At 37.4% G+C, this 25,287-nt stretch overlaps 1 protein-coding gene across 2 annotated transcripts in view; it reads left to right on the forward strand.

The window, feature by feature from the left end:
• Positions 1-19,106, forward strand: part of PLPPR5 (phospholipid phosphatase related 5) — a 42,165-nt gene extending 23,059 nt beyond the window's left edge. The window contains exons 3-7 of one of the 2 annotated variants that reach the window (XM_030455124.1): positions 468-718; positions 9,333-9,509; positions 11,140-11,259; positions 11,578-11,592; positions 19,007-19,106. In XM_030455124.1, the coding sequence (XP_030310984.1) occupies positions 468-718; positions 9,333-9,509; positions 11,140-11,259; positions 11,578-11,592; positions 19,007-19,039 (596 nt within the window). In that variant the 3' untranslated portion in view covers positions 19,040-19,106. The remainder of the gene's footprint in view (positions 1-467; positions 719-9,332; positions 9,510-11,139; positions 11,260-11,577; positions 11,593-19,006) is intronic. The other variant, XM_030455123.1, reaches the window with a different exon arrangement.
• Positions 19,107-25,287: the final 6,181 nt, after the last annotated feature.

Raw genomic sequence — 25,287 nt, forward strand, 5'->3', positions numbered from 1 at the left:
GAAAAGAAAATGTTTGTCCAGTATGTGTCACAGCTTCTCAAGTTACTTCTCCATCAAGGCCTGACTTTCTTGGTTCTCAAGTAGATTTATAGGATAAAGCATTTGCTTCTGTCCCTTCCATTTAGTGAACATGGACAAAAGTTAGATATCAGTACAGCTAGCTACCCTGAACAGTGGAGATTCATGGCTAGTAGGCCTGGGTAAGCAGGCTACTAGTAAAAGAGATGAGCATGCTTCTCCAAAGGGTGGAGAGAGTTCAGGGACAAAACCACACTGCAGCATTGCTGCTGCAGATGTATAGGAAAGTTCCATCTCCAGTGTGAACTAGGATCTTTAGGGTAAAATATATGTTAGGGCTTTTTATGTTTTTAGATGGAAGGAGCTGATATATTATTATGATAAATGTTATAATATGTTGCCCTGAAGTGAAATTTTGAGGAAATTTAACTCTTTTTTTCCCTCTTTAGGAATTTATGCATTTGGACTCTTTGCTACGGACATCTTTGTAAATGCTGGACAAGTAGTAACAGGGAATCTTGCACCACATTTTCTTGCACTTTGTAAACCCAACTATACAGCACTTGGATGTAAACAGTATACACAGTTCATCAGTAGCGTACATGCCTGTACTGGAAATCCAGACCTCATCATGAAAGCCAGAAAGACATTCCCATCCAAAGAAGCAGCACTAAGTGTATATGCAGCTATGTATCTGGCTGTAAGTATATTGTACTATTTAATGTCATTGTATTTTTAAAATCAAACAGCTCACACTGTGAGGGGAGAAGGGAGGAATGGGCAGAAGATTAGACAACTGTTGACTGATTTTATGTATGCAAACCTACTGTGAGTTATTGTGAGGCCTTTTGAGCATTTGATTCATTGGACTTCATTCTTACAATTACAGATGTGGTGGTTTTCTGGGCCTTGAAGAGTAAGGCAATGCTGAGAGAATGAAAGTTGTCCAAAAAAGGTTATAGTTTTAGGGTAACCAAGTTCTTGTTTTACTTTTTCCTCATTCTCAGGGAATGTGGGAGGAGGCTTTGTTGTGTGATAAAGAATAATGGTAGGACTTGCTTGTGACTGGTAGCGGTTTCTTTCCTTTGTAACCCAATAGAGATTGGTAGAATTGCATATGTCTATTCTTTGGTGGCATGAAGCAGAAGACTGGGTAAGTGTCTTATCTCTGCAGGTTTTCTGAGATCTGTGTGTGTCTTTAGATACCAGGAACAGTATTTCTGGGTAGCTCAGTGCTCATGCATCATTAACTTGGCTCTAATTCTGAAATGAAGTGGGCAACAAGGCAATCCAGCCCTGCCTCTCTTTCCCCTTTCTGATTCAAGGATTCATGATCAGGGCTGGGGTAAAAGCTGATGTTTACTGCCTGACACCAGAGCACTAGAGGCTTGATGAGAAGTGTGGGGAGCAGGTGAGAAGGAGAGTGATGAATGAATCTTGCTTAAGTAACTCTGCAATACTCCCTGGCTTATTTTGGAGTGCACATCATTCTAGTCTTAAGCAGAAGCAGATCTTGTTTTTGTAAAGTTGTCCCCATTGCATGCCTATGGGAGTCTCTTACCTGACCCGTGCCAGTAATCAGTCTTTTGTAGCCCTTTGGATGGGCTCAGGGCTGCCCTCATGATGTCAGTTTGAAACAAGGCAGGTGTGTGTGTATGTCTCCGAGGTCATTGCAGGAATTATCCCTTAAAATCTCTCAGTATTTGAACAGTGGCCTGCCTATGCATGTATGTATGTGTGAATATGTGTGTGTTGCTTTTGAGCATATATTTAATGAGCTGACTTTCAGTTCCTGATTTGTCTGGAAACTGGTACTTGCCAGCATGGCAAAGACCCCAACTCCATCCACAGACAGTGTGGCGACTCCGTGCTTCTGAATATGACTTTAGAACCTGGTGCTGAAAATCTGCAGCACTGACAGTAAGATTTACCAATTGTTCCTTGTGACAACTGTTTAAGAGATATGGATCATCAATACAGTCAAGTGTTATCTGCCAATAAGAGATTAGCAATAAAATTCTGTTCTAACTTGAGGTAAGTGTAAGACTCCTAATAGTATTGCCTTTATTTGGGGACGTATCTAAGGCTTTACTTTGCTGAAACATCCCTCTAAATTTGGCTTAAGCTATTTTAGAAAACATTCAGCATTCTTCATTTTTATTGCTCCTATTTTTCTCATCCATCTGTAAAGTTGGATTACCAATGTTGCCATGACTCATAGTAACTAAAGGAAATTAACTTCTGCCAAGAAGGAAGGCAAATAGCATTTATACATTTCAAAAGCTAAAAGTAGACGTTTGTAAGGTCTAATACCTAGTACAGATGGCTTTTGACATGCAGATGTTATATTGTCTGTGGTCACTATACAATTAGCAATGTCAAAAGTTAAAACTGCTATGATTTGTTTCATGATTTTATAATCTTTCAGTAACTGCAGCAATGAATATACCCTGTGCCAGTACTGTTTTGCTGCATGATGAATGATATTCTCATCATTTAACTAAAGCATTAGAAACTGCTTGCAGGACTTCTGATTTCTTACAAGCTGTCTATTAAAGTGCATTGCTATAATGTATTTAGCTGAGTTGTAGCCTGCAAAAGTTGTGTCCTTTATGGAATATTGGCAGTCTTTTTTTTTTTTTCCTCTTTCTTTAAATCCTGTTGCTATAAATACTGTTATACAACAGGGAAATTCAGTGTTCCAGTCTTTGAGGTAGTGTCCCTACACTGTCATGATGTTTATCAGGACTGTTGGCCCTGAATAACAAGTTTCCCATCACTGTTCACTGAAGTAGGGTGTTTAAACAGTGGCCTGGTCTTGGTATGAGCTGTGTTTTAACAGTTATTGAAAGCATGGGCATAAAGGCCTCCATATATTACTCAATTAGTATTTAATGAGCTTATAATCTCTTATACAGAATGTCCTTTCCTTTTTTTAACAAAAATATTTGGGGGAGAAGGAAGGATTGTCACAGATTTGTCCCTGGACATTTTAGCTAGCTGTGCACAAAGGGAAATCAACTTAAAGGCAAAAACAGTCAAGAAGCTGGTCCAGAGTGCTCTTTCTTTCTCTGAGGTGGCAAATTAAACAATGTCAAACTTGTGTGATTTCACTAATCCACTCATTTTAAAAAAAAAAGCAACCCATGATTTATTTAAAATTCCTCTATCTGGTTCCATTTAAGTACAGCCTTGTACCTAACACCTAGCATCTGTGCAGATTGTCTTGTTAACAATAGCTTCTTGTTAACAATAGCTTCTTTTTTCATCCAAGTTCTTGAGACTTCCTTTTTTCCTCCTCCCCTCTTTTGAGAGTTGGTGGTTGCTATGGTAACTCTGAATTTCCCTCCTGCTCAAAGTACAGTCTTTTTAAAACAGTAGTATTGCTAATATTTAGACCTCTCTGTAATGTTTGCTTCCATTTCTTTCTTACAGCGCCTATCAGGGAAGACTTAGCAATGGAGATGTTGAATGGCAGCACTATGGTTAGGTGTTGTCTCTACCCTGCTCCAAACAAAGACACTTTCAAAGATGCATTACCTGTCTAGGCTTTTAGGTTTATTTTTTGCAGTGTACTAGAGTCTTCAAAATGAACCACTGTAAATCTATTCCAAAATCTGTAACAGTCTGGCTGCTAGCTGAATTTCTTCTTAGCGGTATGCTCAGTTTTTCTCAGATCTTCAGTTTGCTTGTTTTTTCATGAATTGTGTTAATAAGTTCATTGCGTCAGCTTTCACCTCTTACAAGCATTGCAATTCACCCTTTCTTAGATGGAACAGCATCTGCTACCCTAGGTATTATGGCAAACACTGCAAATTTATTAAATAGAATATAATTGTATAAGCCACATTTTTATATTTCTAAGCAGACATAGCCTGGGCAATTAGGGATATGTTTTGAAGCAGCCAAATATGCACATACTTTTTTTTTTTCCACAACTGAGAGGCCCAGATGAGAAGCTGTGAATTTTTTTTAGAGAATTTTGAAGTGATGTATGAAGATTTAGTTCTGTTCTGTTCCCATGAATTTAAATATGAGATTTGTGACTACCAGTTGTCCTTTGGTGCTGCATATCTAAGGGGATTGGTCATTGCTAGTTGTAGTTTATAGAATGAATTAAAATTTTCTTAATATTTTGCCTTTTCATGGTTTGTCTTACTGTGTTGGACAAGAGCAGTTGGCAGCCAGCCTGTCTGCAGGGCAGTGTTTGAACTTGGTGTTACTGAATGTATTTCAGACTTACTTTGGATTTGTAATGATGGAAATACAGGTTTAATGTCTTGGTAATTTATATAGTCCCTAGGTCTTTAGGCTGTTTCTGTTGCTTTGTACTTGGAATCATTGGCCTCAACTATGGCCATAGGCAAGTCTAGCAGGTAAAATTGGCAAATATCTTCCTGTCTGCAGAGCTTTTGCAGGGCCTGTGATCACTGTTTCTGTAAAATTCTTGCTCCTGGCTTTCTGCTGTGTCGTTTTTGATGTATACTGTGCTTACAAGTCACTGGGAGAAGACAGCAAGGTCACAGTTCTGACACCATGGTGACATTCTGCTCAGTGTCACTCCTTGATCCAGCCTTTAGGTGTAGGTCTTACCTCTGCTTTGTCTTGAAGTGCCTGTTTGCCTCCAGCTCAGTGGGCAGCTGGTGGAGGCATGACAGGCCTCTGTCTCTGATAGTCTTTTGGGTATGTTCAGAGCCACTTTATCAATTCAGTGTTTTATCCATTCTTTGGTAGGACATTGAAAAATTAAATGGTTCTTTTTTCTGTTTTTAACAAAAAGCGGTGGGAAAGTGGAGTTGCTTTTCAGTACCGGGTGCAGCAAGTAAAAGTACACCTTCTTTCTGACTGTACAGCATGCATCACGAGCTTGATATGTTTTTATTTTCAAGCTCAATAGTAAAATATCATTACAATTTGATCAAGTGACAAGACCTCTAGATATTTCTTGTCAGTCAGTTCTTCATTACAATTCAATTGCTCAAGATAATCTCTGTAGGCTGCATAAGCTTTAATTAATATTTGGGAAAATCCTCCAGTTCTGATGCATTGCAGGATACATCTTTTTGTCTCCAGTTGTTTAGAATTATGGCTGTGAGGCATTCATAGAGGGAGACTTAATCATAAGGTCCATCATTTCTCTTCCTTTTGTCAGTCCAGACCCCTGAATTTGAAAGCCAATTTGTGTCTAGGGTCATTAATAATTATTACAAAACTTATGGAGAAAGCTGGAGGAGACTTCAAAAGCACTAAAAAAATCTTCAGTGGGCAGTTGCAGAAAGGCCCAGATGATTACAGAATATAATTGGCTTGCTCTAGAAATAATTTGACTCAATAATTAATCAAGGAAGCTCAAGAACTTTTAGACTGTCAAACAGGATTCTAACTAAACATAAAACTGATATCAGACTACCCTTCACTACAGCACACTCTTTTTTCAGCTTTTGGATCTCCAGTATATTTAGGTATGATTAACACAGAAAGCTCTGCATTCTTTAGGTGGAACAGCTATTGATATCTATTACTTGAATTGTTAAAGATTCTTTTTCTAATGATAGTGCTTTATAAAAGCAAAAAAAACCATGATGTAACTTATATTTGGAGAGCTGCCTGAGATAGGTTCTTGTACAGTGATTCCTTCCCCTTTGTGCTTGTTGCTTCATGAGTCATTATTGCCAGCCCACTGTGGGACTGCTCTGTCTCTTTCTCAGTCCCCCAGACCATCTGCTTCAGGGAGGGCCGAGACAGCAAGCACAGGAGGATCTTCCTACCTACATCCCTGGAAAAATTAACCTCCCTCCTGGCTGGTGCACACAGCCTGCTATCTCGCTCCACTCTAAAATGACACTGGGACCTGTTACATGTTTGTTTGTGTAGATGTTTGTGTGGGTGAGGCTAGAGGTCAGCTGGAAGACAACGACTAGGAAGAGCTTACAACACAGCCCAGGAGGCCACTTTGTCCTGCATTTAACATACCATTCCTGTTCTTCTCTTGTTTCTGTATGAATTTGTTTACTAGATTTTGGACATATTTCATGTAGGTAAGACTTGGAACATAACACTCCTGAAAGCTTTCTCAGTATAAGCTAAGTGCCACCACTGTGATTATTCCTTATATTATGAGGTGAGAGAGTAATATCAGGAACCTCACAGGCAGCTTTGTCTTTGCTGATGATAGTGATGATTCTCACTTTTTCAAATACTTATTTTCAAAGCCACTTCTGTTAGGTTTTTCTTTCAATTTATAAAGTTCTCCAAAGACTTCACTTCCAGTGTCTTGAATACTGAAGGTCAAATGTTTGTGCTTTCCTGAAAATCTAGTAAATTTTGGTATACAGAATGCTCAGATAACATCCAGCTCCATAATATGACTCTCTGCCTGTATCTACTTGCTGGTACCACCTTTATATATTTTCATAATAAAATCTTATGGCAGAATTTCTGTAAGAAGATGACTCACCACTGATCTGATGTTGCAGGAGAATGTGCAGCCTGCAAATTAACTCTGACTACTGTATCAAGCCTTGACCTTACATAAATAAATCTTGAATGTTGGTCTTGTTGATTAATTTAGCAGTTTTCTTTAATTAGATTCTTCCTCTTCAAATTTCTGTTCTTAAAAGGAACAGAGATGCACTTGTTCAGTGGACATTTTTAGCCATGTACAAATATATATTGGCATTCATTCTCACTACTGTTTCAAATCACTGAGCTATTTTTCTTTAGTATTTATGAAAAGTAAGATGAGAAAAGTCGTCTTTTCAAGATATTTATTCTTTGCCATACTTTTGTATACTGGTTTATAGATTACCTTCCAGAATCAAGAAGAAAATAACTCTTTAATTATATTTTATTCTTAGTGCAAATCTTAGTTTATTCTTAATTTTTTATTGAGGTGACTTATGTTAATAGTACTAGAGCTGCAGAAGGGTTGGGTTTAAAATGGACATCTATGAATCTTGCTTTTGAAGAGTCTGCATTTGCTATGTAGAGTTTTACAAATATAGAGACTCTTTGCTACATTGTTTCAGGAAAAGTTTACCTTGTTTCTATTGATTCTTTAATATTTTAATATAATGCTCTTCCTAACGTCAGTGGTGCTTGTTCTCTAAAGAAAATATAGAAATGGTACCTATTCTGGCAGAAGCCTCAGGTTATTGTGCACAATGGTCTGGGCATGACAATCCTGACTGCTTTTACAGGGTCTCAGCAAATGGTGATCTCTCGCATGAGGCACAAGATGAATCTGCAGTTGTTTCTCCTTGGTTCTTTGTCTGAGTAGAGATTTGAAGGATATACTTGACTGTAAAAAATTCTGAGAACTCTTCAGTTTAGTTTTGTACTGAAAATGCAGAAGTTTGACTGAAGCACTACAGAATCTAGTATTTGAATTATACTGCTTTTTGATTTCAAAAAAATTGAGGCAATCTTGGGCGATGACCAAGTGCTATAGATAACTGAAGTAGATGTCACCAAGACCTGCTTTAAACAAGCAACACTTTTTGAGTTGATTTTTCCTTCTCAGTTGTAATTTTGATTCGATATGCCACAATACAGAATTAAATGCGCACTGCTTCCTGCCAAGTTCCCTGTGTCAGCCTCACCCAAGCTGTATTTGAAATCTGGTGGTCTTGCTGCATATTCAGACTATCAGAATATTTTTCCCTTGCACCAAATGTTCTAAAATGTAGTGTGCATGTGGATAATACTTGGTAATATCAAGAAGTACACTGAGGCTGACTAAAATAGAAGATTGCTGCATAACTTGGCTTGCGCTGTTCTTTCTGTAACTTGAAGGAAACCATTGGAGCTAAAAGGCTGGAAATTAAGTTTGTAGTTTTCTCAGCACTGGTAAGATTAACTTGGAGAAATACAAGGAGTTAGGATAAAAGAATAGTCAGCAAAGGGAGAAATTTTATTCTTGAAATGTTCTAGGATAAAGAGAGGAGAAACATGGTTTGGAGGTTCACCCAAAACAAAGCTTTGCTCAGTCTGCTTTAGTTGAAAGTTTACTGTTCATTACAGTAAGGTCACTGAAGATGTATGTGTTGTAGTACTCTGCTGTGATTTTAAGTTTAAGCTTTGATTCATCCTCTAAGTTATGGATCTTTCTGTAGTGTATTGAACAAAGTTTGTCAGATGTTGCTATTTTCAAATAAGCTCTGACCACTACTTCCTTCACTTAATTCATCATAACTTTAATCACACTTTCTAAACTTTTTCACTGGTTTATTGTAGCACTTTATAACGGATTACCTAGTAAATGAATTTGGAGTTTCAGATAGTACAAAAAAACCCAATGAACTGTCCATTTGTTGGCCAGAAAGCTACTGGTGCTTCAGTGCAAATGCATCTGTTTACCTTTGTCTAAACATGATGGGTTCAGGGATTTCAGTGTTTTCATTGCAGAAACATCTTTTGCAGAAAGTAAGTCCTGTTTTCTTAAAAATCTAGTTAATTGAAGAATAATTTTGCAAGGGAGAATTTTCAAGAAACCTCAATGCCAAGATTCAAGAGAATGAAAATTAAAAGACTTAGTACTATTTTTTTTCCATTAGTCTGTTATAGGTTGGAAAGAGCTGGCTTAAACCTAAGAGTCACTAAGGTATCCTTAGGGCAGAAGAGCTGCTCTGTCATCAGCCTTTTAATTCACTGATCTTGTACAGGCAGAGTTAGGCTGCAAGCAGGGCAGACTGATGCATAAAAATTTCTACCTTTAGACTGGTTTGTGTGCTGGAGGGGTTGTACTAAATTATCTTCACTCACCATCAGTGAAGTACAGGGCTGCGTTGGTTCAGCACTAGTTGAAACTATTATATAATGCATTTATAAAAGTCAATGCAGGCATTCTGTTGAATTCTCTGCTTTTTGGCAAACCTCTAGTTGATCACATGGAGAAGTTGTGTATCAGGAAGAAGTTATTTACTAATAAAAACAGGGCCTTGTTGTACAAGCCAAGATATTTTTCTATTATTGTGAACACTGCACAGTGAAAAATCAGTCCCATTACCTCTCTGTGTAAATAAATACATAGATTTGGAGTAATAGGATAGACTTGTCTGATTTGCATGCTCTTCTGGGAGCTTTTCAGGGTCACATAAAAAGTACTTTTGTTGTATGGTCTATTTCTTTTTCTATATTCCTGAAAAAAGGGTGTGATGACTTTATCTAGTGCTCTACTTTCCTGTTTCTTTAACAAAACATAACAAACTAAACCCAAATATACATAGTCTGTTCAAATAAAATGTTAAGATTTTATTTGCCAACTAGTGGGAAATATCTATCAGTCTTTTACTTTCTTCCTTTCTAATTTTCAGATGTATATCACCAACACAGTAAAGGCCAGAGGAACAAGACTTGCAAAGCCTGTTTTGTGTTTGGGCTTAATGTGCTTGGCTTTCCTTACTGGAATCAACAGAGTAGCAGAGTATCGAAATCACTGGTCAGATGTAATAGCAGGATTTGTAATTGGAATATCTATAGCAGTATTTTTGGTAAGTGTGTATCTGTGTCACATCTGCTTGAAAAAACTCAGTGTATAACTTTGTCTCTCTTAAAAAAAAAATTGTGAGCCTTGTTTTGTTGGATAACTAAATGACAAAGAAGGGGTTTCTGATGTTTGTTTTTAATGAATTAATTATCAGTTTCCTTAGTTGTATTTGCATACACTCAGAAATGTGAAGTCAAGAAAAGAATGATCAAGGTATCTCTATTAGCTTCCTTGTAAACCAGATTGTATAATTTCATCCTAATTTTTTTTTGCCTCAAGCTCCATTTTCCTAAAACTTATGCCAGTCAGAATAATATTTATTAATGATTTCATGTATAAAATATTAAATTAATTCTATTGATACCTATGCTGATCAGAGAATAAGTAATATTTCTTTTTGTTTTACTTGAAAGTAACCCTACTGAATTTTTTTCATGGTAATTCAGTTTGAAATTATGTTGAAATTTTGTTCTTCTGTATCAAAAAATCCTTGTTTAGCCTTTCACTTTTCTGGAACTGTATTCGAAATTTGAATTATAGTCACAGTTTACAATGACTAAGGACTGTGTCAGCTGCCACTAATCTGTTTTCACTGATCACTGCAGTGCAAGACTATGGCATAGAACAGTCACTGCTATTTACTGCTTGCAAGTTTGTCTGCTTGGCAGCTAATAATTAATACTCAATACACCTCTGAATTTTTTCCCCATGAAAAAACTTTTGAGTTTAACTCTTGCATCTCAGTATCTTGGATCTGAAGACTTGACTTGCCTGAGAACTCCCAGAAGGATGGCTGAAGTAGATGTTTTCACTCCTCTGAGAGAAGCGAAGGCAGCATTAGGTCTCCTTTAAAATATGCTTCCATGTGTTCTATTGCACACAAAGTTTCCAGGACTTATATTTCCTTGTTCATTTTAAGGAAGTCTTTCCATTCTGTTTGTGTCCCCTAAGTCATTAAAGACAACAGAATATAGATCTGTCCCAGCATTTTTTTCTTGTATTTTGTGGCACAGTTTTGCATAAACTCCATTGAGTAGCATGACATCAAGTTTAGTTAAGTTTTGAAAAAAACATGAAAGGATAAATATTGTTCATCTAAGTGTCTGAAATAATAGAAACTCTAACAGACTGTTATTTTTTACATTCCTAAATCCCTGTATGATAGTCGCTGGTGCCCTGAGCAAGTTTAGCCTTTAGTTCAAACTTGGGAATGATCCTTGCTTTCTTATTCCCCCTTTCTCACAGTCCATTTGAGAAAGTCTTTGCTAGTCAAAACTTAGATGGTACTGGTCCTCCATAGGAGTTTCAGGTAATTGGCATAATCTGCTGCACATGCTCTGGACAGCTACTTATGACATTGCTAATAGTTGGTATTCTATTATTTAGCTTTGGTAATGCATTTGCTTTTAGATAAGAGGGGTTTTTTTGTTCTCTGGTGATGCATCTAACAATAAATTGGTTGAAAATCTTTTTTCTTCAAATATTAATTAAGGATTTAGTATAGAACACAAACTTTTTCTCTTAAACTGTGACTAAAGCTGGTGTCAATTCTTCCTAATTATGAATGTCAGGATCAAAGCTCAAAAAAATTAGTTGCTCCTTAGCTATTTTGTTTATCTTCTAATCCCTTCTAGGTTGTTTGTGTGGTAAATAACTTCAGAGGACGTCAGCCAGAACATGAACATTCTCATATGGCTAATCTGGCCCAGATGCCTGTCATCAGCATACCCCGAGTAGAAAGCCCATTAGAAAAGGTAATGTTTAACTTTCTCAAAAACAATTAAATACAATACAGCTTTTTAGGAAGCATGTTCCCCAAACTCTTTTGACAAGAGTGCCAGGGTACTTAGATTTGAAGTAATGAGACATGGCAGTGAAGGAGAAAGAAGTGAAGAATTAATTAAGAGACAATCCTTGGGAGACTTTTCATGTCATCTCCAAGAGCAGTCCTTACCTATAAGTCCAGTTTACTGCTGTAGTCATTGCCAAGTCCATGGAGTCAGGCTGAGTAGATCTGAGGTTTTCTTTCCTTGTGTTTCTCAGGTAAGTTTGATTAATGCTTTGACTGCGAGTCCACAGAGCTTGAAGTGCTTAGAAAGTAAAAAAAAAGTAAACCCCAAGTTCAAGGGGTTATGCAACTGAAGTATGAGTGGCATTTATCCTATTTCTTTAGGCTAGTGTTGAGCATGGGATGCAGTCCCTTCTGGATCGGCTGTTAGGGTTTTCATCTTCATGTACCTGCTAGGCCCAGGACAGGGCACCCACTTGGAAACCCTGGGGATCTGACAGCTGCACTATCAGGGCAAACAACTGAATGAACATGCTAATAATAGAGAAACATACAGTCACTGCACGAAAGCCATGATCGATTGCCAAAGCAAGTGGAATTTTGGACTAAGGCATGCTAGCGATAGTCTCCTGGGTATGCCAAGACTTTTTGCATCAGGAAGTGTTTAGAATTTATTTTAGTTTCCTGGAATAAAGTTTTATGTTTTTTGAAGATGACATGTTATGTAAGCATTAGATAATCTTATGTTTAAAAAGAATTAAGAGCAAACAAATGTTTAAGTAGACAACATAACCAAATAAAGAAGATATTTTAGATATTTTTACCAGGGGAAAGTTGAAACTACAATTCGAAGTTTGAAAGCAATTCTACTTTTTCTACCAATTTTATCATTCACTATTTGTCAGAAATCTTTTCTTGGTTTATGCCCACAGTTGAAGACAGTAAACAATTCAGCACTGCGTAGGGCACTATGTTTATGTGGTGTTCTTTTAAATCCAAATTACTGCTGATATTTTTTCATATTAAATATAAGAAGAAATGTTTTTAACTGCTTCTCAATCTTTCTTAGTCAGTTAGTCATGGAAGTTGTCCTTTGTAAGCATTGCTGCTAGCCCTGAATTTTTAATTCCTTGAAGGGAAAAAAAGATTTATTTTCAGAATTATCTAATGCCTTTTTGAACCAAATGTGTCTAAGCTGCTTCTGCTGATACCTTGTCATAAAATCTCATTTGCTTGAACAAGCATTTATATGATGAATGTGAATCTTCAAAATAATCCATTCAGTAAACTTTCTGTAAAATGTCAAAACAAAACAAGATGTCAGTTGGCCTAGGACATACCACATTAACGACAGTGCCTTGTTTATGTGCTAAGTTCCCTTGTAATAGAAGCCATTTCTGCAGCTAAAAAACATCATAGATAATGAAGGTATATTCTTTGGCAGTTTCAATTTTTAATTTTTTTCTGGGCATAAAGACCTCATGTGAACTTAGTGTACCTGATGTGACACCCTCTCACTCATGATGGACAATGTGTTTTTTCCTGAGAACTGGCCTAGGCAAGGTTGAGATGTTGTGGGAAAGGTATAGGAGAGCATGGAAAGGTGGTAGCAGGAATAATGTTTGTTCTGCTTGAAGACTACATCATCCATTTCAGAACTGGCCAGGACTCTATTACATGAAAGAACTTCTTTCCTTCTGAACTCATATTTCTGTGGCAGCAGAAGGTAGCTGCTTGCTGTCATGGAACTTCTCTCTAGATAATTAAATTGGGGACTGCCAACAGGGTGTTACAGTTGGTGAGATCTTTGTATATGGGTTCATCTTTGTGTTGCAAAGCCTTTCTTCTTTCCAGACAGAGAGGATGAGGGGAGATTTTGCTGTTGTAGGGAAATGCTTTCTTCTCTTTCCACCCCCAGAAAGTTTAAATCTAAATTAGCAGATAATTTATTAGAAAGTTAATCACATTTGAGTACTTAAGGTGCTGAGTTTTTGTGCATTTTGTAATTTTTTTTTAATGCTTAGTCTGGAGTTTTAGATAGAAGTCAGAACCTGTTAAGTAAGTCACGAAGAACTAAGGTCTAAATCGAACCATCAATTAACTGCTGTCAAAAAAAGAATTAACTTAGTTTTTGCTAAAAAGATGCTAAAAAGAAAGAGATGCTAAATAATTTGTGTGCTTACTTGCCTTTTATGTTACAAGTTACATTACATTGTATTTGAGTTAGGGCTGCTCTAGTTCTGTATTCTGAATGCACATATGTTTACATTTGGCTTATTTTAAATCAGTTTTTCCTTATTCTCAGTCTGCGTGGCCCTATACCAGTATTAAAGTGAGCTTACTGTTAGACATCAGCTACTAAGAGTAGCACAAATCCTGACTTACTGAAGTTCTGGGCTAAGGCAGCACTAGAATGAATCAATACAACTCTGCTCTTGGTATTTAAAAGCAGTAACTCCATGGATATCCGTGAGCAAGTGATTCAGAGATGCTGTCTTAAAGAATGACTTCATTAGAAATGCCTCCTGGATGGGACCTTGTTCATTGCAGTTGTGTTACCAATACACCTGTAAATCAATAAACATGTGGTGTATCACACAGATCTTGTAGCACCTTTGTGTTTTCAGATCCACCACTTGTTAGTCCAGAGCTTTTTTTTTCTGCTGGGGAATGAATGCTTGGCATGCTCTCTGTGCTGCCACTGTCTGAGTTCTGGTAGAGGTCAAGAACCACATTTGAAGTGCACTTAAATAGGAATATGTGTATTTGTATTATTCTGAACTGAGCTGCTACTGGTTAATGACAAGGGTAGGTTGCTATTTGCATGGCACTTCTGTTCAGTTGTGGTGCATGCAGATGATGAAGCTCTTCTGCACGGATACCCTTTCTTTATGCACTCAAATAAGCCATAGTTGCAGAGTGTCTCCTTGAAAAATCCTTTTCAGAGCTGGCTCAGCAACTCAATTTACTGCCTTCACCTTAACAACATTCATCCTCAGAATTAAAATAATGAAAGCCAAGAAACCTCATCACTCACCCACCTACTCCTTTTTCAGTCCTGTCTCTGACTTTTTTCATGTCTTACAAGACAATTGGTGTCTCAGATAGCTGGCACCCTCCTACATAAAAGAGGCTCTCTTCCTACCACAATCAAGATTAGAGACTCTTGTCCTTTTGTAAGAGTTACTGAAAAACTGGGAAATTGGGATGTCCTGGGTAGTACCTCAAAGAATTTAAAATTCAGCTTCACCCAATGCAGTCACAAACTATTTTTTCTGTTTCAAGGGAGACTGAAGTTATTTCATGCTGAAGTCAAGAGGGCTACTGTGCATCTCGTAGTAGCTGCTAACTTTCTTAGCCCTTTTAAAGTTTTTTTATTTTTAATTTTTTTAGGTATTCTAGCTTTGAGATTATTAAATACAAAGGGAACGTGGAGCATTTTGTGGCTAATTAAGGCACTATAGTGAATACAGAGGTAAGAGGTTTTAGAGGGGAGTGTTGGGTTAGCAGAGGCACTATGGTTCATCTCATGTGGGATGAGATGACTACTGTGATTTTAACTACAATCATATAACTACTTCATTTTAACTATAAGAGGTATAGATATTGTGATGCATCCTGGAAGTGTTTTCAGACTGGGGATGTGTTAAGGTTAAGGCTTAACCAGAATGGGAAGCTTTCCCTTTGTATTTTTGATGAGCTCAGCTAAAAGCATAACACATTATTTATTTATTTATTTATTTACAACTTTTTTTTTGCTCGTCGTACTATGGGCAAGTGTGGGAAAAGGTTTGTGCCTTTCTGTCACTGCAGAACACTTCTGTTGAAAAGCATCCAAATACTGCTGTGCTTGATGTCCAAAACTCTACAGAGGTATCGTATCCATAGAGAATGTTATAGTACCTGTATGTGAATTGCCAGGATGGCTAAACAGGAGTTCACATACTTCAGTGAGTTTACAGGCAGATTTTCAATTCCATAGCCATACTTGTTCTCTCTTGAGAATATAGTATGTTAAAGTAAATACAATACATTGTTTCACACACAGTAGGGCACCCAGGAGAGGCAGCTTTAAAAAGACCATAAGCAATTTTGTTTCAATGTCATTTATTTGCATTTGCATTCATGGCCTACTCTTCTGCTTAATTCTTCATCTGGACAGTTTTACAATAATTAGTTCTTTTTGAATTCAAACTGTGATCAACACACCTAAAGTTCACATGAAATAATACTTTCATGTAGGAAATGGAGCAATATATTCAGTGTAGGTGTTATGGAGTCAAGGTATTAGTAACAGTAAAGAAGATTCCTTGCAAGGAAACTTCTTCAAAGCAGGAATCATTAGGTTCTTCTCCTGTATATCAGGAATGGACTGTTTTGAACATCTTCATATAAGGCAGCAAACATTATGCACAAGAGCACACAGTGTTTTGTGTAGGCTTGGAGCAAAGGCAGCTGCAGTGTGGCAGCAGTGTTCTGTGTAGGTCTGCAGTGTTGAAATGGGGAATTCCAGTTAATTCATTAATTTCTTTAAAAATGTGATTCATCCAGTAAAAGCATAAAATACTTTTGCTGACCAGGAGAATTTAATGACAATGTTGTTATTATTGTGTGATAAATTATAAAAGTATACATTAGCCTGAACTACCAGAGTAATATTTTAAAATTTTATTTTAACAAACTCTGTGCAAAGGACTGCAAACAAGTTTTCAAACTTCTGTTTTCAAAAATGGAAATGTTGACTATTTCTGAATATTTCTAGCTGTATTCATGAGAGCAGAACAAAAATAATTTTGGTTAAAATATTTTTTGTACAGTAGTGAAAGTTGCAAACCATGGAAACCATTTTTTTAGGGTTTTTTAATGCTTTAACAGAAATCAATTAAAATCCTAAGACAGACACGTATGCAATATTTACCCTCAGAAACCGGCACTGAAGGTTTAGCCTTTAGACTTTCATTTTTCTGTTAGTGGTGTTAGAGCATGATAATGAAGCATGCTTTGTTTGCATGGTGCTGACACCAAGCTGATACTGTCAATATAGAACAACTAATACAAAAGCTGGCATGCCTGTCTCTGAAACTGCTGCTCTTGAGCAGACCCTAAACATATTCTTTTTTTTTTTTTATTACTGTGGGGGAGAAAATGTCCCCTGGAGCTGGAGAAGCAGAGGTCTTGTGCGTGGCTTTTTGCTTGTTTGCTGCATCTGTGTGCTGATGGTGTTAGTGTCTCACACTGAACTTGGTCACAGTAAATGTGAGCAGAAGCAAAAGAGCATAGTAAGAAAGTTGAAATGCAGTTATTCAAGAAGGATGCTGTTTTAACAGGATTTTTTTTTTCTGTAAAGTGTCTCAGCAAGGCTTACTAGGAGTTTTTCCTGAGAAAATAACACATGAAAAAGCATGAATACCCAGAGGGTTGCATGAATCTGTATAAGTGTTTCATGTCAGCAAGTGATTGGTGTTGATCTGGTTATGCGTCATGCTGAGTCCATTAGATATGAATTGACAAGTCTTCTCTGGGCTCTGCAGTTGGTAACTTAGGTGTCCTCTCTAAGGTTTATGAGGAATAGGGATTTTCTTCTTTGTTCCTGTGTTTCGTGCTCTGCATATCCTTCTGAGGATGGTGACTTTCATTTGGGAAGTGTAGCTGGCAGGAGCATGAACCACATTCTCCTTTCCTAAGTAACAGTTACTCGATCTTGAATTAATGCCACATAACAGAGCATTTGATTCTCTGTGTGACAGACAAGGGTGTGTCACTTAGAGAAAGGAATAGCACATAGCAGGACTTGGAAGTATTGATTAGAATAAGTAATGAGGATTTTTTTCCTTCTAACTTCTCATTTTTAAACCCTCCTATTTATCAACAAAGTGAATAATATTAGACTGCAGAAAAAGATCCTCACAGCAACTCCACAGTGTTCAAGTTGCCCAGTGTCTTGTCTTTACTTTGCTGAAAGTGGGAGATGGCCAGCCAACTAAAATACTTCTAAATATTAATGTTCTGTTTTCTATCTGGAAAATCTAATTCTGCTTCTCTTCTGCAGAATGAAAATCTGAAAAAAGCAACATTTGGTAATACTGATTACTGAAAATATTTGCACTAAAAGTTGCACACTAATTCTATTTTTTCTAATGTTTTTTTTTAAAAAAATATGCTGCCTATGGTTTAATTGTTATTTATTTAAAATATTCTATTTTGGGAAAAAAAGTACATAAATGCTTACTATTTGGTGCTGTTCTGTTATGAAAGATGTCATAAAATACAGCTAGAACATGGCCAGAGCTAAAATGCATACTACAGGGGAGGGGGAAGAGTGCTTCTCCTCTTGGACAAAGTACAGTTATGGCACAGTGAGAGAGGGAGCAGAGCTTGATAGTCTTGTTTGGAGAGCAGGGAATAAGAGGCAGATCACTGATTCTCCCACTCAGGGTACTTCTAAATTCCGTTCTGTAATGTGAAAAATCAAGGGTGGCTGCCTACCTTCCCCCACACAGGCTGATAGACAAATGTGCAGGCAGCATAATAAAGAACTGGGAAATAAACAGGTGTTTGGTGGCCACTGTTTGTCTCCAGCACTTTCTGTGGTGTGGATGATAAGGGATTTTCTGAAGGACTTGGAGCAACATCAGTTAAGCACAAAAAGTGAGATCTATCCCAGCCCCTATGGGTTATCCACATCCCTCCTCCTCTTCAGCTTACACCTCCTCTCATCTGACTCTGGCCTGCCCCAGGAGGTGAGGTGATAAGAGAAATCTGCAGTGATTTGCACGATATTATTTCGCTCTGTGCATTTTTCTGGTGGAGAATGAACACCTGACTCAACATCAAAGTACTTTTTATTTGTCTTATGCATTGCATGTTTTATAAAAACTGGTGGCAATCAAGGGTACTGTGGGCCTAAAGGAAATGTGCAGTTCCTTTGGATCATGCACAAAATCGTGCATCTGAGTCTTCACCTACCAAATGTTTGTGATGGAACTTGCTCAGGTTAGACCATTAAAAAAGTAGCAAAGATGCTGTGGGTTCAGAGTCACACATAGGGTATTCATTTGTGATAAACATCTTCATATTCATAAGAACTCTCCTGTTGAAGGAAAGAGAAGTATAACATTGCAAATGAAGAAGACCCTGTAGTGATCCTGAAAAAGAAGTGTTTAATGAATTCCTCACTGCTGAATGCAATTTTGCTGTGGCATTTTGCTACTTGATCCTATGCTTTCAGGATCATGTGGATCAATTAATCTTTTTAAAAAATGCAACATAAAAATTGTATTTCCACTGAAATAGAATATTATAAGTCTCTCAGAAACTGTCATTTTAATTTCTAGGAATTTTGCTATAAGTTATGAATAAGGCATCAGTAGAGGTACAGCTAGTCCAGTTATTCACATTGTTACTTACATTAAAAATGTCCCATCTAAAACTAAAATCTTGTAGAACCATTGCACCTAGTAACATTGTTCAGCATAGTTGCAAATCCAGTCTTTTCAGCAGTTAACTAAGAATTGCTATAGGAGAGAGTGAGTGAGTGAGTTAATGAGTGAGAGCACTGTAGTGAAAACCAGTTGTATTTACATTGGCCTGCAACAGACTCCAAGCAGAAGGCTGACCCTAAAGCTCAAGGGGCAGGAATTTTCACACTGGCAACTGATGTCTGTCTGTGGGGTTTCTGGGTTTTATCTGCTTGTTTTTCCTTTAACTCGTAGAACCACATCACGGCCTTTGCAGAAGTCACATGATGTTGATGCTGATGTGTGTTACTTCCATTGGACTTCATCTCTTTTCACAGCCCACACATGATAATTGCAGTGTATCAAAATAAGAAATTTTTAGAAGTCCTCTTTCTGACTTGATTTTTACATCATGAGAATGATGCCAACATTTTGAAGAATTCTTAAATATTAGAATATTACTTTGTGGAAAAAAATATTAACTGTTTACTTTTTGATGGAATGGGACAAACTGAGCACTAATTACATTTATCTGACAATACCCTCATTTTTGGCTTCTCCTTGTTTTTAACAGTTCATGTACTTATTCCAACAGTATTTCATGTTTTGATTTGACTTTAGTTTTTAAAATCTACATTTTTAATTCAGCATGAACTTGTTTCCATTTGAGGCAGTTTCAGTGTATAAGAACTAGACAAATATTATGTTCTGTATGAAAATGCTGTTTGCACATTGTATTTCGCTGTTGTCCATGTAAGATATATCATTCAAACAGTATGTTATATGTAAGACTGGTGCTTCTGCTTTTGAAGGGAAAAAAAATGCCAATTTTTACTGTAATAAGTATTGTATCATAATTAAAAGTTTATTTATTTGGGTATTTTCCTGACATAATTGTAGTTGAATTGTTGTTTTGTAGCTCTTGAATGTCTTGAATGATATATATGTATCTAGGTTAAAAGAAATGAAAATAATGTAGAAAGTTTGATTATTTATATATTCGTTACTACTAATGATAACCTATGGAAGGTTAAGGGCTCCATTCTTAGCTGAGCATATCTGATGGAAAGCTGTGCTGTTCATGAATCATTTAAACAAATTATCCAGGAAGCCTGCATCCTCTGATATTTGTTATACACCCTGATATTAATCTGGGAGATTGGGTGCTGAGGTAAGACCATCACTGGCTTAGTGGGGAAACTGCACGAGTTTTTACAGTCCATTTTCATATTGAAGCATTCACAGAAATAGCTTCATAAATTTTCTTCAGCCTAACTGACCAGGACAGGCCAACTTGCCCTTTACAAATCTTTCTGTCTCTGTTTGTGTTTCAGGCCCATATTCATGCAAAACAAAACAAAAAACAAACAAACAAAAAAACCCTGCAACAAAAACCTCTGTCAGTTTGTATGGTGTTGAAAAATTGATTTTCTGCAACATCAGGCAATGTGATCTTATCTCTTATCGCTGTGAATAATCAAATTGATCCTCCCCTTCAAAAGGCATCCTTCCTATTAATGGTGAAGCTGTCCCATAAAAATTGATGGCCAAATGGATATGACTGTTGCAGACATTGATGTTGCTCTTAACAACTGCCAGACAGTTTTCCTCTGGCAACAGCTGATTCAGTGCTATCATTATAGAGACATTGAAAACAGTGACATTCAGTGCGGGCTGATGAACATTCTAGGCCTTAAATTTTCCATAAATCAGGGTACTTCCTGTGCATTTATCATTGTTAGAAAATGTTCGAAACATAAGGCTGTAGAATCAGGTATATATTTTCTATGATGAATTTTAATGCATTCCTGCATAGGCATCCAGGTAACACCTGCTTCAGATTTTTTATTTTAACCTCTGCTTTCACTAAAATACAACTACCTAAATAAATAGTTCTTGGCAAGCAGGGCAAGGCCAAGTCATCTTTGAGTGCAATAGAGCCTATCTCACAAAGTCATTGTGCTAAGCTGAGAATAAGGGAACACAGAAATACATCCCTGGGGAGAAAAGTCCTAGAATAGAGCCCTTATCCCTTAGTAACAATGTTACTTAGGTGACTGAAAATCCAGCTTTGTTAGACTATCAACTGTGTTTACAAAATTGTAGTAGGTCCAAAGTTTGTATCACCATCTTAGGCACACTCACTTTTCTCTTAGTCTAGCTGTTTAGGGTCCAAAGTACTAATGATTTCTCTGTGTGCAGATTTAAATGAAATCTTCACTCTTTTTTGCATGGTAGCAAACCTGCATTTTTTCTATCTGATTTATAAGATTACCAAGAGATTCTTTTATGTTAAAAGAGATGATTTTTTCAGTGTACTGTACATCATCAGCTTGTTACTGGTCTCTCTCTCTCAGGATCTTTCCAGTAAAATATTTGGGTTAAATTTATCATATTATTCCTGTGAACCAGCAATGAAAAAACAAAAAGAGAGACAGTCTGCGGTATAATGTATTTTTAAATAAAATAATTTTTCATTCATTTGTAGTGTATTTTTTTTTTTTACATAACTGCTCTGGATATATTTTGGTAGCTAACATACATGTAATGAAATGATGCTTTCAAGTCAACTGGATTTGGTGATTTATTTTCACAATTAACCAGTATTTCCCACAGTTAACCACATTCCTTTAGATGTGGTTCTGGTGAAATAGAAAAGCAGGAGAGGAAGAGCTGTATTATAGAAGAGTCCACAGCCTGTTGGTGAAGGACTCTCCCCAGGAGGTCAGCATGCCAAGCTTCAGACCCTACTTCAGTTGATTTTCAGAAGAAGCAAGAATTTACTTATCCCACATCTCCACTGCCCTGGAGCTTGGGCCTTCACTCTTCCATTCTGGATTGAAAAAGCTTTCAGTGTGAACAGTTTGTTGGGGGAAAAAAAAAATGTAGGCATTTTCTGACTAACATGGCTTTTGGGTGGTTGCTTTTTTAAAAAAAAAAACTCCCAGTGAAGAGAAGAGCGTATGACAAACAAGCATCATCTCTCATTCAGGGAATATTCTGGTGCAGAGTGGTTCCTAATAGAAACACTGTAGTTGAAGCATCTCAGTGGTTTTGAATGCAGCTGGTTTTATGATCCTTGTGGACCTTTTCTGTGTGTACTTCAATGAAGCAGCTCCTCACTCATTTATAAATGAGATGTTTAAGAAGCCTCTTTAATGCTATATGCTGCTGCATTCCTAAAAATGGAATGAGGCATATGAGGACACCAGCTGGGCTTGTATCCATACCATTTCAGATTCCCTTAAATGTATTCTGCTGTTTGTTCATAATCATGAGCTTCGTAAGATGTATGGTGATAGCATCTGGGATCAAATCTCTTCAGCTTTTAAAAATGTTCATTTTCACAATATGCATTAAAAGAGGATAATGTTGGTATTTTGCAGCTGCAATTTTCTTTGCTGTTTGCTGGTGCCTTCTAATTTTGTTGTCCAAGATCTCAGTGAGTGTGACAGTTCACTTGCACATTAAGTTAGCAGGGAGCTTTTTGTACTTTTCTGAAGTCTAATTTGGGTATTTTCGAGGCTTGCTATGTGGAAAGCAAAGTTTTAGGAACAGATAACCTGAATCTGTTTTGATCAGATACATTTCAGGCCATCTGCATAGCTATAGCCTTGGGGACACTCAGGAGCATCTGCAGGTAGAGGGGTGAGCAGAGCTCCAGGCCTCTCAGCATCTTCCTCCAAGCACATCAAGAGCATTTTCACCAGGCTTTGTTGTGGAGAGCTGACTCAACCCCAACACACCAAACCTTTCTGATGAACACCAGCACTTTTCAGCTCCCCTCAAGTACCTTTGGAAAACTGGACAGATTAGGGAAGATATCAAATCTTCAACCTGAAGTGTACTATGAGCATGACTGAAGTTGAAGCCTGCACCTGTGGACAAGTGCAAAACCAAATTAATGGGGACCTGTCATAGCTTCAGCTCATGGCCTTTTCCTCTACTTTCTAGGCCTTTTGGTTTTCAGGGACTTCCAGAAAGGAAAGTAAAGGAAAGCTTCACAGTTTTTCTGCCCACTCAAAACACCTGTGCTTAGGGTTATGCCAGTATAACTCCTTCTATGGGCCTCTGGGAACATTCCACTAAAACAGTGTTGCTTTTTTTTCATCCTCTTCTGTGTGAGGATGGATGAATAAAGTCTTTAGTGTTTTCAGGATTGATCTGATGTTCTTCTCAGAGGGACACCCCCAGAAGTACTCTTGTCAGGGTGGGAATTGGAAGCAGTAGTGTGACTTTATGATAGGCCTGATGCTTTCTCTGCACTGGCTGAGCTGCTTTGCCAATGTAGGACTCTTACTAGATCCAGGCATGTTTGATGTTTGATGATCAGTCTAGCTGGAAACAGTGTAACTGGCTACGGTATAGCCCATGCTCAGACTACTATTTTCCTAAAGATGATACTGACATCCAGTGACATCCAGTTCTCTGCCTATCATATCTTTTAACTTTCTTCCATTCCAGTTGCCAGCTTCTGATACCATGTTCTGCTGTGAGATGTGATAGTCAGGTGACATAAGGGGAGAGCAGATACCCTTACATGTCTTCTGTTCTTGGTCTGTTACCACTAACAGTGTGTGGAATGTGGAAGGAAATTAAGTGAATTGGGAAAATTTAATTTGGAATACAAGTATACACACACAGGTTCTGTATAATTCTAACTAATCCACAGGCAGCCTAATTCAGATAAACATCCTGAGTCATTTCCTGTGTGAACAGGTCCTAAGTAATTCATTTTTCATCCATGGGATCTCTACTGTATGTATCTTCCACTAGTGACTACAGCCCGAGCAGTGCACAGCAGACAATTTTGTGAAATGATCGCATCAGCAAAATAATCATCTCTAAATCATGCAGCTGCTAGGGGCTTCATTAGTAGACTGTTGGCAGAAGACTGCTGCTGTGCTCTGAAGGTGATTAAGAATGGGCATATTAGTAATATTCAACTGTGAAATTACTGAATCCATCCTCTAAGGTGGGCACTTCAGTAGAAGCCCCAGAAAAAGTTTAAGTCCCCCAAACCAAAATCTTTCCACCCATGTTCTCATCTGACAATGTTCAGATCTAAATAGACAAATAATTTAAAAAACCTGTTTTTTCTGGAAAATCTCTCCCTAAATAAGCATGTTATACATAAACACCTACTCTCTACAGTAGGCATTTGGAGAATGGAGAACTTGTAGCCTTGCTGACAGTCTTTAATGTGGTTCTGACTATGAGAGCCTTGAGTTGTGAATTCCTAGGATTGCTCTGTAAGAAAGCAAATAACCCTAACAAAGAGAGTAAACGTTTGCAACTGTAAAAGAAAAGTTGAAGAGCTACAAAATTAGAAGGCCATGAAATTCAGAAGCGGGGAAAATATCTTCTTGAACTCTTTAGCAAATGTGGCAATTTGTGGCACATTTTCTGTATCTTTCTAACTTAAAATATCAGTGCTTCAGGATGGCATTTCTACATTTTTTAGATACTGCAGTAGAGCTGCTGTTCTGGGTCTTCCCTTTCTGCTAAGAAATCATCTGCTATTTGGTCCTCTTTTGCTACTGTTGCTTAAGGTAGCAGCTACTCTTCCTTCCATTAGCAACCTCTATTTATACAGTCACAACAGACAATGTGATACTCCATTCAAATATTCTAAAAATGAGTCTAATGTAGTGATTAGTGAGATTAGTATTTAATATTTTTCTGAGCAATTAGAGAAAACAATATAAGGCTGTAGTCTTGGAGTGCATAGTCTGCTAGAGAAAATTCTGTCATTGGCTTATATGCGTATTCTGTGCAGTCATACTCAAAGACAGTGGGCACAAGTGCAGAAGGGGGGGAACAGAAAGACTAGATGAACTGAATGAACTGAATGAATATATTGTCAATGAGGGTTTTCCCAAACTGATTCTTTTTAGGAAAGAAACAAACCGAGTAGGGACTTGATGCCAGCTGATTTTGTGTCAGAATTTAGTCATTCTGGGTCTCCTATGGAAATGTTACCTTCTTATTAGATAGATTAGATAGATTTCAGTCAGCTATCATTTTCCTTAGAATAACAGATAATCACAGGGGGTTTAATCTTCAGTTCTTTATCAGATTAAATGAGATTAAACTCCCATGGCATTGGGAGTACCCATGCTGCTGCCATACTGTGCTGCTGCTTTTTATTTCCCACCTGAAGACCTTCCCTATATATTTAAGGAAAAAGGCTGTATTTTTTTAACAATTAAATGGAATTTTTCTTTAGTAATCTGTTGATATGAATGTAGAAGTTAAGAAAATCTCTCTCATGGATGTAATATCTTGAAAATTGACTTCTACATCAACATTGCTATAAACCTGAAACTAAAAGCTTCTCATAGTTGGTCAATGGAAGAGCCAGTTTCTACAAATCTTGAACACTGTGATGGTTGATACTACAAGGTTTTTGTCACCTGCATGTAGTGGGAAGAGCCTTTCTTGCTCCTGAGGCTCGACGAGCTACTGGCTTCTCCATTGCCTCACATCAGAATGAGCTGAGCTTCTCTCTGTGGGTGTGTGTCCCACCTTTATTG

This window comes from Calypte anna, chromosome 8, assembly GCF_003957555.1.
Source record: "Calypte anna isolate BGI_N300 chromosome 8, bCalAnn1_v1.p, whole genome shotgun sequence".
Lineage (NCBI taxonomy): Eukaryota > Metazoa > Chordata > Aves > Apodiformes > Trochilidae > Calypte > Calypte anna.